Source organism: Podarcis cretensis, assembly GCF_951804945.1.
Source record: "Podarcis cretensis genome assembly, chromosome: 10".
In the NCBI taxonomy this organism is placed as follows: Eukaryota; Metazoa; Chordata; class Lepidosauria; order Squamata; family Lacertidae; genus Podarcis; species Podarcis cretensis.
The window spans coordinates 72,246,329-72,260,372 of NC_137179.1; the positions used below are offsets into that span (position 1 = coordinate 72,246,329).

The 14,044-nt window shown below is 39.3% G+C and overlaps 1 protein-coding gene across 7 annotated transcripts in view; it reads left to right on the forward strand.

The window, feature by feature from the left end:
• The window catches only part of PHTF2 (putative homeodomain transcription factor 2), a 67,428-nt gene that overhangs the window by 24,202 nt on the left and 29,182 nt on the right, over window positions 1-14,044 (forward strand). For 6 of the 7 annotated variants that reach the window (XM_079993645.1, XM_079993644.1, XM_079993646.1 and 3 more), the window contains exons 3-5: window positions 4,712-4,768; window positions 5,651-5,710; window positions 12,182-12,251. In XM_079993645.1, coding sequence (XP_079849771.1) covers window positions 4,712-4,768; window positions 5,651-5,710; window positions 12,182-12,251 — 187 coding nt within the window. The remainder of the gene's footprint in view (window positions 1-4,711; window positions 4,769-5,650; window positions 5,711-12,181; window positions 12,252-14,044) is intronic. The other variant, XM_079993647.1, reaches the window with a different exon arrangement.

Here is a 14,044-nt window from a genome sequence, read left to right on the forward strand (position 1 = left end):
ATACATAAAAATCCTATGAACCTTTAGGTTGTATAGTACTCCTATCATCTTTAAAAGATATGACTCCACTTGTCAGTTATTGATTGAATTGCTTGTTCTCTTCAGCCTCTCTTACAAAAAAGAACAGTATCTTTAGCTTTGCAAGCTACACATTTTATTTCGTGTAAGACGTTTGCAGTAAGCTACCCTTCTCCCATCACTTCCCCCACAAGAGGAAAGTTTTCTGCTTTGTGCCATCTGCGTTCCTGACCTTGTTTAATGTTTCATATCACTGGCTAGTGGCGTTCATGCAGTCACACTCAGTCCTGAAGCCAAGCAGAGACAGGCAGGGCCAAATGGTCTAAAGTTGTCTCATACTCAAGGCTCAAAAAATCCTGGAGGTGAGCCTAAAAAATAGACTTAATCATGCTGACAGAAAAGACCATTGTTGTAGCTCCACTCTGTGTGTTGTTTTTGAACTGCTGTTGTGTTTTCCATCTGCAGCCGTGAAATTGGGATGATTATATATTCAAATGAAAACAGAACCTCCTTGGATTTTTCAAGGTTATATGGGAACCAGATACTACCCTCCAGTCATTCAACTGACCCATGACCACATAACAACATTTTCAACTCATCTTATTTTATTTCTTTAGCTTTAGTTTTTCTCCAGTATTCCCTCTCAGCATATTAGTGTTGTTTCATCTGGCTTATAATTATATACCATGGATGGCATATTAGGCGACTTAAAGGTTAAGGGACCCCTGACTGTTAGGTCCAGTCGTGGACAACTCTGGGGTTGCGGCATTCATCTTGTTTTATTGGCTGAGGGAGCCGGAATACAGCTTCCGGGTCATGTGGCCAGCATGAATAAGTTGCTTCTGGTGAACCAGAGCAGCGCAAAGAAACACCATTTACCTTCCCACCGGAGTGGTACCTATTTATCTACTTGCACTTTGACGTGCTTTCGAACTGCTAGGTTGGCAGGAGCAGGGACCGAGCAATGGGAGCTCACACCATCGTGGGGATTCGAATCGCTGACCTTCCGATTGGCAAGCCCTAGGCTCAGTGGTTTAGACCACAGCACCACCCGCGTCCCTCTATTATGTGACTTATGACTGTTTATAGTATATCCCTTCATTTTCTCCTCCCTGTAAATAGAACTGAACAACAGAGCCAGGGGTTTCCCTGTCAGGCAGTGCCAGGGAGATCTAGTGAGACAAATGTAGGAGGCTGTTTCCGAGGATGTGTTGTTAGGGAAATGCTTTGAAATCTTAAGGTGAACATTTGACCTCTTGACAATGCAGTCTTAAACATGTTTGCTTAAAAATAAATCAAGTTCCTAGTAACTTACTTCATAGTCGTGAATGACGTTTATTGGGTGTCTAAGAGATTAAATAAAATAATAAAAATAGAGAGTTTAAGATTGCAGCACAAGTATCCTAGGAGATCAAATGTTTGCAGTCTTCAGCTTTTTTTTATTAAACAATGAATGCTGAGCTACTTAGCGACACTTCAGAAGTATCAGTGCTTATTAAATACAGTAAAAGTGTCATGGTAGTCATAACTCTGGTTATGAACAATATGTCTGAGGGAAGAGAGTCAGACAGAAAGAAATCTCAAGAGTAGTTCAGTTTTTTGAAGCAGGCTTTGCATTGTTAGTGAATCATGTACATATCTGTTCAGAAGGATGTCTCATTGACTTCAATGGGGCTTAGTCTGAGGTGAGTAAACTACTTTGGAAGGTGTATACAGCTGTAGGTATGCTTAGAAAATATAGACTGTTTTGTTCAAATATATTTGTCCTTGTTGTAGTACATAACAGTTGGATTTTCCGAAGGTTTGCTCTAACCTTGAGGGTTATGTTAGGGCCTACTCTACAAATAATAATAATAATAATAATAATAATAAATTTTATTTATATCCCGCCCTCCCCAGCCGAAGCCGGGCTCAGGGCGGCTAACAACATTAAAACAGTGTGACATCTTCTGATCCTTTTTAGAGGCCTGACAGATAGGAATTGTTTCACTGAGTGTTGGATTCATTACACACTTGCAACTGTATCTACGAATAGAGTATAAGTAGGCAGAATATTTGGCAAAACCAGGTTTAGCCACCAAGAAGAGGCTTAAAATGTGGTTGACTTTTAATGAAAAAATAGCTGAAACTTTTATGGGAAAGAAGAGGCTTCTTGAAATAATGTTAGAGCTGTATGCGACAACAGCAGCAAGAATACTCATCGCAAAATATTGGAAGACGCAAGATCTACCCACTCTGGAAGAATGGCAGATGAAGATGATCAATTATATGGGACCGGCAGAATCCGAGACCAGGGAAAAGAGGCGGCGGAAGAAGATTGGAAGAAGTTTAAAGACTATTTGCAGAAATATTGTAAAATTAAGGAATGTTAGAATGATATTGGATAGAAATTAAGCGGTTTTCAGCTGTAATGTACAAAAGAGATGGAAAACAAGGTTTTGAAATAATTAAAAGAATCAGTGGTGAGGATTTGCTAAACAAACAAATTGAATTAGAATATAAGAAAGGGAGGTATGAGGAGGTCTGGAAAATAAGTTAAATGAAAATAAGTAAATGGAAACTTTATGTGTTTTTAAATTGTTTTTATTTTTCGTATTTTTGTACCTTTGTATTTTTGTTTTTTGTTTTTTTCTTTGTTTTACAATGTATTATCTTTGAAAATCTTAATAAATATCTTATAAAAAAAAGAAATAATGTTAGAGCTGTGTTTTGTGTAATTTTCAGAAAAGTACGACTTTGATGTCCATGCAAAAGTCATCTGTTCTTGAAAGCATATTTCCTTTAGAAATGTATTTTATTTATCTTTTACATTTATATCCTGCCTCCCTGAGGAAAGCATACATGCAGGGATGATTATGAACTTCATGTGAGTTAGATTAGGCCGAAATATAGTAAGTGACTCAAGTTCTGTGTGGGGCTTTGACCAGTCCTCTCTACTCTTAAGTGCAACACTCTCACCGCAACAACATGATGAAACAAACAGCATTGTGGTCAAGTTTGATCAGTGCTCTGAAACAAGTGGCACCTTCAACAGATGTTGTGTATCCTCACTCCACTTGAGCAGCTGCTGGCAAGTTATGCCGACCTCCCAGAATAATATAAGCTGTAAACCAGGCATAGGCAAACTCGGTCCTCCAGATGTTTTGGGACTACAACTACCACCATCCCTGACAACTGGTCCTGTTAGCTAGGGATGATGGGAGTTGTAGTCCCAAAACATCTGGAGGGCTGAGTTTGCCTATGCCTGCTGTAAACCAAGCAGAGCACCACACTCTCCCCAGCATACTGATCTGCTTGTTTCTCAGTGCTCTGTTTTGGTTCCCTTTCTGTTGGCGCACGCCAATTGAGTCCCCTAGTGGAGGAAGTGATGACAGTTCAGTGTGGCATGGCTGAAAAGACAAAAACGAGGTAAATAAAAACAAACAAACATCAAAAGTCTGAAACGGGAGGAAAGGGTGTTTGAAGAGAATATTTAAATCTATAGCAAAACCAGGAAAATAATATTGGGGCAAAGAATTATTTAAAGGAACATACACTGCAAATCATGTAACTTCTTCTGAAAGTCAGTAGCCACTTTATAAAATGAAGCTAAGCTGTGGTTGTTTTTCTCTTCGAAGCATAAAGTTAGATCACAGTTTAATATTATAACTACAGGCCTCAGGCTCTTGCACCCCGTCTTCCCGTTATGTGTAGTGATTAATTTCTCCCATTTTCCAGGCTAATGGCAAGCTATACTTTGCCCACAAACAAGAATCACACATGACAGTATGCATAGGTAAACTATGGTTTATGCAAATCATGTTTTATCAGGTTCAAATGTATTGCTGGTGTGTGTGTAAGATCTTAAGGTTTGTGGTTGAAATGCCATGCTTATGTCTGAATAGCTTCTTAACATTTCCATTGATATCCTGAGTGCAACCTGATTTTTTTGTTTTTATTCTAATAAAATCTACTACAGCTGAAAGTTTGGAGCCTCTCTGCCTAATATTTGACACCCGGGCTTGGTCCTTATCTAAGCATGCAGACAGGAATAGTAACTGATCAAATGGGTTGTCCACGTAGCGCAAACCACGTACAGGGCCTCACAGAAATCTAGTATCCTGCGAATGGAGCAGTTGTTGATATGTTATGTAGATTCCGATTTGGTATTTTCACATGCAGGCCTATTGAGAACCATTCTTGAAAGTGATATAAGCCTCGAGTAATTTGTTTTGCTTCCTTTTCTGTCAGCACTGTGAGTCTGCAACTGATGCTAAAAGAAATCCTGCGAGTAGTCAGGCACATAGACTACATATAGGGCACAAAGCAGATTCTGAGAGGAAAGTAGCTTTTTTTGGTCAGACAGTCCTAAGCAGTATCTGGGAGCACTGGGGCAGAAGTCACGACTTCTAAAGCCCTGCTGACTCCTATTGTCCAGGGCCAAAAGTGGGGGTGCTTGTATTGTTTTTTCCTTGTCCCACCTCCAGGAAATGGTTTAGGATCCAGAAGACCTATAGCTGGCTGTGCCTTGCCTCTGGATTGCCCTGTTCTGGAGTACTACGCTGGCTACCACTGGCCGAAACACTTCTGGCAGTAGTCTTGGATCCACATGCTTTCTTGGAGACTTTAAGTGTGGTGAGGGTGTGTGGGTGTTGTTTCTGATTATACTGTGAATGATCTCATTTTAATGTAGACTTTCCTCTTTCCTGTTTAGATTGGGGCATATGACCAGCAAATATGGGAAAAATCTGTAGAACAAAGAGAAATCAAGGTAAAGTTTAGCTTTATTTTTATTGTTTTATGGTACTGAATGTCAAACTTCATATCCTCAACAGGCTCACTCCAAATCATTTAATTTGCTGCACAAGTCCTGTGCAGAGGATTCTGGGGTGCACTTTTTTGGTGCAGGGTGTGAGCAAGGTGTCTTTGGGATAGTTCTTGTCCTATAACAGCTATGTGTACTCAAGAATATGTCCAATGTCCCCCTCAAATGTATATTGTAGGGGAAAGTCATTAAGCAGCAGGGAAGTTTTTGAGAAGCTTGTCCTCTGTTATTTATATTGTCATTGAGAAAGCACAATAAAGCACATAGTTCTCACGTATATAGTTTGAAAATCAGGGATATATTGTAATTCATAATTTATTTTGATAAGACTTTATTATTTCACAGGTGTGTGCTGTCCCCGCCCCCCCCCCCCCGGACAAAGGATGTTCCATTTGTGAATTATTTTAATAGCATTTGTGAATTCTTTTGTTATCATGTAGTGATAGTAATGGTAATCCTTACCAATCTGCAGTTTTTTGTGGTGGGTGGGTTAAACTTTAAATAAGTTCTACTGAAATGAAAAAAAAAAAAACTGGTACAAGAGTTAGGGTGGGAGATTATGGAATCTTGGCTAGGGTTTGTCTCTCACTTGCATCAAAACTATTTGGTGTGGATGTGAGTTTTTATGTGGAGGAGCCTCCTTAAAGGAAACAGCTAGGATAGATCTTTTACTTGGGGAACTCCCAGTTACAGTGCTTAAAAATAATATTGGGGTGTTTTTAGTTATGTTGCACTAAGCTGCCTTATGCTATATCATAGATAATTCCCTTCATATTTTACATGCTTTTTGGTCAGATATCACTGACTATCACATGGTTACCTTTATAGTTCCAGTTTACTTTTCCTCATTTTTCATCCTGTCATTGTTTTGAACAGTTTATTAAATTGGTAAGTACTTGATTATGGAAATTTGTGTTAAACAAAACAGCTTTTGTAGATTAACTGTGTCTCTGCATCTTAGTGTGACTAACAAAAGCCTTCAAGTATCTGATGAATAAGTAACTACTTCAAAAGCATCTAAATGCTTTAGCATCACTTCTGTTTTCCATTTAAAACAATTAGGCTGTGATCCTACACTTCAGCCTGGAATTAAGTCCCATTAAGCTCAGTGGGAGGGACGCAGGTGGCGCTGTGGGTTAAAGCCTCAGCGCCTAGGACTTGCCGATCGAAAGGTCGGCGGTTCGAATCCCTGCGGCGGGGTGCGCTCCCGCTGCTCGGTCCCAGCGCCTGCCAACCTAGCAGTTCGAAAGCACCTCCGGGTGCAAGTAGATAAATAGGGACCGCTTACCAGCAGGAAGGTAAACGGCGTTTCCGTGTGCGGCTCTGGCTCGCCAGAGCAGCGATGTCACGCTGGCCACGTGACCCGGAAGTGTCTCCGGACAGCGCTGGCCCCTGGCCTCTTAAGTGAGATGGGCGCACAACCCCAGAGTCTGTCAAGACTGGCCCGTACGGGCAGGGGTACCTTTACCTTTTTAAGCTCAGTGGGACTTGTTTCTGAATAGACATTCATAGGGCTACGTTGTTTGGTTCATTTAAGGATTCACCCACTCTTCTAAAGAGACAAGAAACTGTAATGCTGGGATTATAATAAACCCCTGCTTCCTTTGATATGATATTATACCTTTTGGCCATCTATTGTGGTTCCATATTTTTGTATATCATTACCATCCGAAACAGCACCTTTTCATTTTCCAGAAATGAAATGGAAAACAACCATTAGATTCCAGCTCTGAATGTGCTGCACTTGAAAAAGGTTAAAATCAAGCTTCTGTTGGCTTGAGTGCTATGAGCTAACTATTGGGAATCTAGTGGTTTGTTCCACGAAACTCTGCAACTAGTGAGAGTCCTTTCAAACAGACAGTAATAGATAACTTTGTAACACGCTTCTCGCCTTGAAACTGTTGTCTCAGTGCAAGTAACCAGGTGGAAAATGCACTTGCCTGGTGGTTCCTCCTCCTGCTGCCTACCTGCATGCATTTCATTCAGTTGTGAGGCTGGCTGTGTTTCATCAGCTGGGAAAACACAGCTGAGCGATATGGTTGTTGTGTATGCTACCTGTGTTATCTCCTCTGTCAGGAAGAGAGATGGAGGAGTGAGATAAGACTGACAGAGTGCTGTGCCTGCTGCATGTACACCAGTTCTTTTTCCTGACAGAAGAACGAACACACAGTGGTAGTGCTGGGAGGGGATATTGAAGCAGGGGGCAATGAGCAAGTACTTTCATGGTTTACAGGGGCAGTATGACTCACTAACAAAGTACTGTACACACCAGATTTTTTCAGAATAGGCCAGTTGATGTCATTGAGATTTCTACTGATGTACTCTTAGATCTCATTGGAGCTCCTAAGAACAAGCCAAGGTCCATCTGGTCAAGCACTCTGCCTCCGTCATTGGCTTACCAGATGCCCTTAGGAAGATTACAAACTGCCTGAACTTGAAGGCTTAATTTTTAGTTTTTGTGCCTATATATATATATCTGCTGATGTCGATGGCAACATTTTCTGGCAATGAATTCTGTAAGTTTTATCCAGTGCAATAGAATACAGCTACTTTTGTTTGTCCTAAATACATCATTTTAAACTCTTATAACATTGGACAGAGGATGAATAATTTTATACAGGCAATACAAATAATTTTATAAATGTATATAACAGTGGTTCTCATACTTCGTTCTCTGGGCCACACTTTTCAGAATAAAAATTTGTTCACATCACACCATTTTAAAAAATTGATAAGTAATGCATTGGAAAATAAAAAGAAATAACTTAGCCTAGCAGTGCTATTTTATAATATTATCATGGGATATCCAGAAAGTATAAAACAATGCAGCTACATAGGAACATGTATCATTCTCAAAATATAATATTGACAGTCCTTGAATCTTCTTGGCACACTTGCCATCTTCTCCTGCTACACCTTGTGAGAACCAGTGGTTCTGCTCGATAATCCTTTTCCAAATTTAAACTTTTGTCTTCCTTTACAGAGGAAACACTTCAATCCTCTTATCATTTCAGTTGCTCATTTGTTTAAGCCGGAATGTAGCTTACAGAATAACACCTGAAAGTATAATAAAAACATTAGAGTGAGTTTAAAACAGACAAGCATTAAAAGAGAACAATTGAATGGACCTATAGAATAAGTACAGTGATGCAGCAATAAAGTTGTCTGTACCTTCTCATTTTTACATGAGGCAGCTAGAACTATGCACAAAATTCTACATTTGTGCATGTTGTCAGTTTTTAAAATGCGGTTATTGGCTGTTTTTATTTTGTTCTTTATTATGATTTGTATACTTCCTAATTAAAAATGTTCTTTGGACACAAGTCTCTAATCACATCAGTTATTTGTTTTCTCTTTCTATCCCTTTCCTAACCATTCTCAACACTATCTTCTTTTACTGCAGTAGCACTAACAGATTTAGTGAATTTTCCACTATGGCCCCAGGATGTTTCTGGGGTTGTTGGTAGTCAGTTCAGACCGCATCAGCACATATGTGAAATAAGGCTTTAATTCTCATGCACATAATTCTGTTCTTTGCTTTTGTTGGATCTCATATGTGGTCCATTCACCCAGTTTGGAAATATCCTTTTGAAGCTTGTGGTAATTTGGGATTTTACAATTTTTAATAGTGGTCATCTGCAAACTTGGCTACTCTGTTGCTCTTCTTTTGAGTTGTGCCATATTTGGGTGACCAGGAAACTCTTCTAAAGGTTTCTCAGCAGCTGAAACTGGGAATGATTTGAAGTATTAAATCCCATAGATTCATAATGAGTTCATCACTCACAGTATGGGATCAAGTTTTCCTTTGGGCAAAAAGAAGGGGAAGATTCTCACTTTTTATCAAGATTTGGATTTGACGTAACATTAAGCCCAACCAAAGTTTAGTTCTGAGTGGTATGGCAGCAGCAGCAGCAGGACTGTGGGAGAAGCTGGCCACCATCCAAGAACCTGCATGTTTGCTTGTTCACACTGAACCATTGTTTGGTTTCGAGTTACCTGAAAACTGTGCTGTTATTTGAATAACACAACAACTATTACAGAATTTCCATAGGTAAAACACAGCAACTAGAAAGGCCCACAGTATGCCTCTGCAGCCAGATGCCAGATAAATAAGTTTACTTCTATTCTCTGCTTCCTATGTGTTACTCAGCTTCTGGTTGATGAAATAACCTACCCTCCTGGATTATGACTGCTATGTTTGCAAAATGCAACCATCATAGATGGCTTGTTATACATTCTGTTTCCTCTTACCACTACAGTATTTAACATATATATATTTGTTCTGCCATAAAATAATGTCTCATGAGTTTGTATGCTTCAGCTTCATTAAGATTTTCTGCAGTTTTCCTTTCTCCTTTAGTCCTCCATTTATTTATTTTGGTCTAATGTCTCCATTGTACAGCTTGTTTGCTACCCTGCTACCAGTGTCATTCATTTTTACATCACTATGAAGTTGCTCATAAAGTCCCTTCTTGGCTTTCTTATTGTCAACCTATGTTTGGTTTGCCAGACTTCTTGCTTGGGTGTGCGTGTGTGTGTTCATGTTTTAATAGTTTTACAAGAAGTAATCTTGTCTTTTATAGTCTCATTTAGTCTGAAGTTTAACAGATAATTGTTTGAACTTGCCTTATCTAATAAGTGGTGTATGTTTAACTTGAAGCCCTGTTATCATTGTAAACAACTTCCAAGTGTCTGTAACTACCTTCTCAATTTCCTTTTAGCTGGAGCTCTACATTCTCTTGGCAGATCTATAATCTATTGTGGTTGTAGCAGTGAAGCTTTTGACATTGATTAGTTGAGCTGATCTGATAGCCTGGAATGCTGTAAGATCCAAACTGTTCAGGGAACAATGTTGTCAGTGTTTGCAGGCCCAGCTCTGTGAGGGAAAAGAAAGTTTTAATTTTGTTTAGTGAACCATTTCTATCCTGCTCTTCAACTACATAAGGGGCTCTATAGAATAGAAGTTCAAACAAAATGCAGAGTTACACAGGATTAAAATGCCCAAGCAAACACAAATCTAAAAGGTAAAAATTCCACCTGATACAAAAAGCACTTCAAAGTTGGTGCTAAGTGACCATCTCTGGGGAGTGGGTGTTGTCCAGTTTGGCTAGTGTTAAGTTTCTTAGAGGTATTTGTAGCAGTGTTAGGAATTTGTTCATCCCCCCCCCATATAGTCCGGCCCACCACATGGTCTGAGGGACGGTGGACCAGCCCACAGCTGAAAAAGGTTGCTAACCCCTGCTTAAAAGGGTCTCTTATCCAGTATTCTTATCCAGTATTCTTCACTATTCCAGTCTTCAGAGAGTAGCTGGAAGTGGAGAGGCAGAGAAAGGTCCTCCATTCCTTCCACTCCGCAGTTTTAATCTGAAATCTTAGACACAGTACTGCGCCCAGAGCTCAGAAACGGCTCACACTAATGAAATTCCCTGTCACAAAATGCGCCTAGAACAATTGGAGTTTAGAACACTGATTTGTAGCTTTGTGGGGCAGGCTGAACACATCCCAGGAAATCAGAGAGCTAGAAGACCTGGAGACTATAAAGCAGGAACCTAAAGGGAAGGAGTGGTGAATAAATCTTTGTTAAATGAGCAGAGGAGACAGAGACTGAGATAGTGCTCTGAAGAAAACCCAGTCTTTCCAGTCAGGAAAATCTATATAGTGTCCTCTCCATGTCCCATAGTCCAGTGCTAGGACACTAGCCAAGAGATAGATGAAGGGAAACAAGAAGACAAAGTAGGTGTTAATGTAAAACACAATGTGAGGAAACCAAGGAAGACATGAGGCTACAGTAAGAAATAGCTGAGGATTATGTAAGGACTGAAGCAAAACTTAATATTAGAACAGTGCTGGAGGGGAATGGATAAGCTTGGGATTGTGGACCATGGGTATAGGTTTGATAGCTCTTCTAGAACCTGACAGGCAAATCCTACTGGTTGTGGCTTCTATTATCTCTAGAGTATTGTGATTTGGCAATCCTATGATTCACATACTGATTTAAAAATACTTGCCAATTCTTTGGCTACAGGCCTCCACTATGAGTATTGTGAACATACCGTAGCTGTCCATTTTAGATGCATCTGTATGTTGGAATTTGGTCGTATTGTGGCTACTGAGCCACATCGTTCAGGGATCTATCTATCTATCTATCTATCTATCTATCTATCTAGCATCTATTATGTATTTAAGCTAATTAATTAATATTTAGCATTTAAGCTAAATTCCAGTGTGTGTTTTCCATAAGAGGAAAATGCATATGATACTTAACAGCTTCTAGCAGAGTATGAACAGGATTAAAATAAGTGGTCTCTCCTGTTGCATGTGATTCAGGGTGCAGCTGAAGATTACGAGATGGACAATGTGATATTCAGAGCCATGTATCTATCACCAGCTCTGGAGAATGTCAGTGTAGGACAGAACCTGTCAGTAAAGAGGATGTTGAAAGGCTGCTACTGAAAAGTTGTCCATGTGTGCTATAAGCAATTGTAGAGTTTGAGATGGGCCAGGGGGGCTACTGAGTAGTTCAGAAGGGTCAGTGTGATCTGATACCAGGTTTTGCCATGCTTTCAATAGGTAGCAGATAGGTTGACAGAGATGCAAATAGAAATCTCTCTAAAGCAGGATGAATAGTAAGTTTTGTCCTCAGTATATTGGACCTTCTGATATTTTTCTCCGAAGTGACAAGTTAATTTAGAAACTTGTTTTAGATCCTTACTTTAGAAACAAATACTTAATACTGTGGTGTGTTCTGATATATATATATAAGTTTTCTCTTAGCCTGTAAATTTACACAAGTTTTAGCTTGGAAGCTTCATGATGTACGTTTTGTCTCTCAGAAAGACAAACTTCAAACACTTAGGAAGAGGCCTGTAATAAGTTTACATCTATTCTTGTACCACAATTTGAATTTCAAAGTCTAGTGGATATGTTTCTTTGAAAATTAAAGGCAAAATGAAATAGATGTCAAAGTAAGTATTTACTAACTCTGGCAAGCATGTGTGTGTTCGTATGTGGCTGCATAATTGAACTTAATTAACTCCTTTAGGTGTTCTGGGAAATATAATAAATACAGTAATTTTCATTATACCTTTGTATTTGCATCAGCAATATACTTGTATTTTTAAAGCAAAAATTATTTTTCATTAGTAGAGATACAAGGCAAATTGGAATCTTTCCTAAAAGTAGATTTCAAATAGGAAATAGTGCTCAGTTCAGGAGATGAAAACCTGATAACTTTAAGTTCACCACCGTTACTGGCCCCTGCTCATATGAAAAGTGTTTTTCCTTTAATTGTAATAATAATAATAATAATAATAATAATAATAATAATAATAATAATCCAATATTATTTGCATATTACAGGGTTTGAGAAACAAGCCAAAGAAAACTGGGCATGTAAAGCCAGATCTCATAGATGTTGATCTTGTAAGAGGTAAGAATGGTGCTCTTAAATATGGAATGCAGTATTGATCAATATGTCAATTTATTTATTTATTTTATTGTTTTACATGATAGAGTGCATTTGGGGACATCTTTTTTTAAAGGGGAATACATATGGTGTTTGTGTATTTCCTAGCTTGGTTATACCCCCCATCAGTGTGCAGCTTATTGCAGGTGGGGCAGTTGCAATGTAAAAACTCTGTGGACAGATTCATGTGTAATTGATTAAAAGAAACCAGAATGCTGCTCAAATGTGCGTTCTCAGATTTATTTATTTTTAGATCAAGGGTAGGCTGGATTTGCAAGGTGAACTTGGAAGTAATAGCCTGCAGTTAAATTTTTCTGCAGTTCTGAACTTGCTTGTGCACAACATGCCGTGTTAGATACATTCACTTCCAAGTAGTTTCCCTCTTCAGAGCAGTGAAATTCAGGTTGCAGGAAGCAACTCCAATAAAGGTAGCGAAATTTCACATAGCTGTTGCATAACGCACTTTCATGACTTGACCTCACCTGTCAAGATGAGGTTAGAGGGAGTCTCCCTCATCATAATACATTTAATAATTGTGATTTCAGGAGCACTGAATGCCTCTAGCATTTGATTGTGACTAATCTCAAAAAGTGCCACCCAAGTGCTAGTTTCCTATCATTTTCCCCTGCTGCAAATCAAAAGAAACCAATGGCATACATTGGAGGAGCCAGTGTGGTGCCTTCTAAATGCTGTGGGACTACAACTCCCATTGGCCTCAGCCAGTGCAGCCAATTACAGAGGATGCTGGGAGCTGTAGTTCAACAACCACTGGAGAGCACCGCATTGGCTACCCCTGGCATACTTGACCCAGTATTTCCATACCAGATGATCAGTCCTGAGTCCCCTGTAATTTATAGGAAAGAGAATTTTTATCTTTGCTGTTCCTGATAAAGTACTGACTTTGAGAGATCTAAATCCACGGCTTAGTTTAATTCTGTTCCTGTAGAACAGGGATGCGGAAGCTGTGGCCCTCGAGATGTTGTTGCATTCTGTCTCCCATCAGCACCAGCCAGCATGGCCAATGGTCAGGGATTCTGAGAGTTGTAATCCGGCAACATCTGGAGGCCCACAGATTTCCCAACCCTGCTGTAGAAGCAAGACTGGGTCCTGTTTTTCTTTTTCTTTCTAGAAGTATGTGTAGAAATGTATGTAGCTCTTGCAAAAGAACCAGGAATAGTGGCAGGTATGTGTGGTCTGTTATTATCCACTGTCAGCATCAGGCTTATCCCTTTGGCATGTTTTGGTGTTCTATTCAGTGAAATAAATTCCCCCTTTTCTATTTGCATTTGCATCTATTACTGTAGTCCTCTGTTCTATAAGTATGCACCACTCATATGTTGGAATTTTGGATTCCAAAACACAAAGGGGAAGAAAACTTGGGCTTTTCACTGGAATTTTTGCACTGAATAAGCCTGCAGTCCTGTATGTATCTTCCTGTAAGAATGCTCCATTGAGCACAATAAGTCTCGCTTCTAAACATGCATAGCATTATACTATAATTATATGTTTTACATGGTAGAAAGATGAATTACTCAGTATTTCATTGGGTATTTCCCATGTGTCATGCTATGGCAGTCTGCACTTCTGTTCCCAGCTTAGAGACAGTTCCTGCATATGATTTCCTGTACCAGACACATGTTTCATATAGGACAAAATATATTTACAGTTGTTTATGAAGTACTACTATTCATTTTGCTGCAAGAACACAGCTTTAGAAGTTCAGCTTTATGTTTATGAAGTACTACTACTCATTTTGC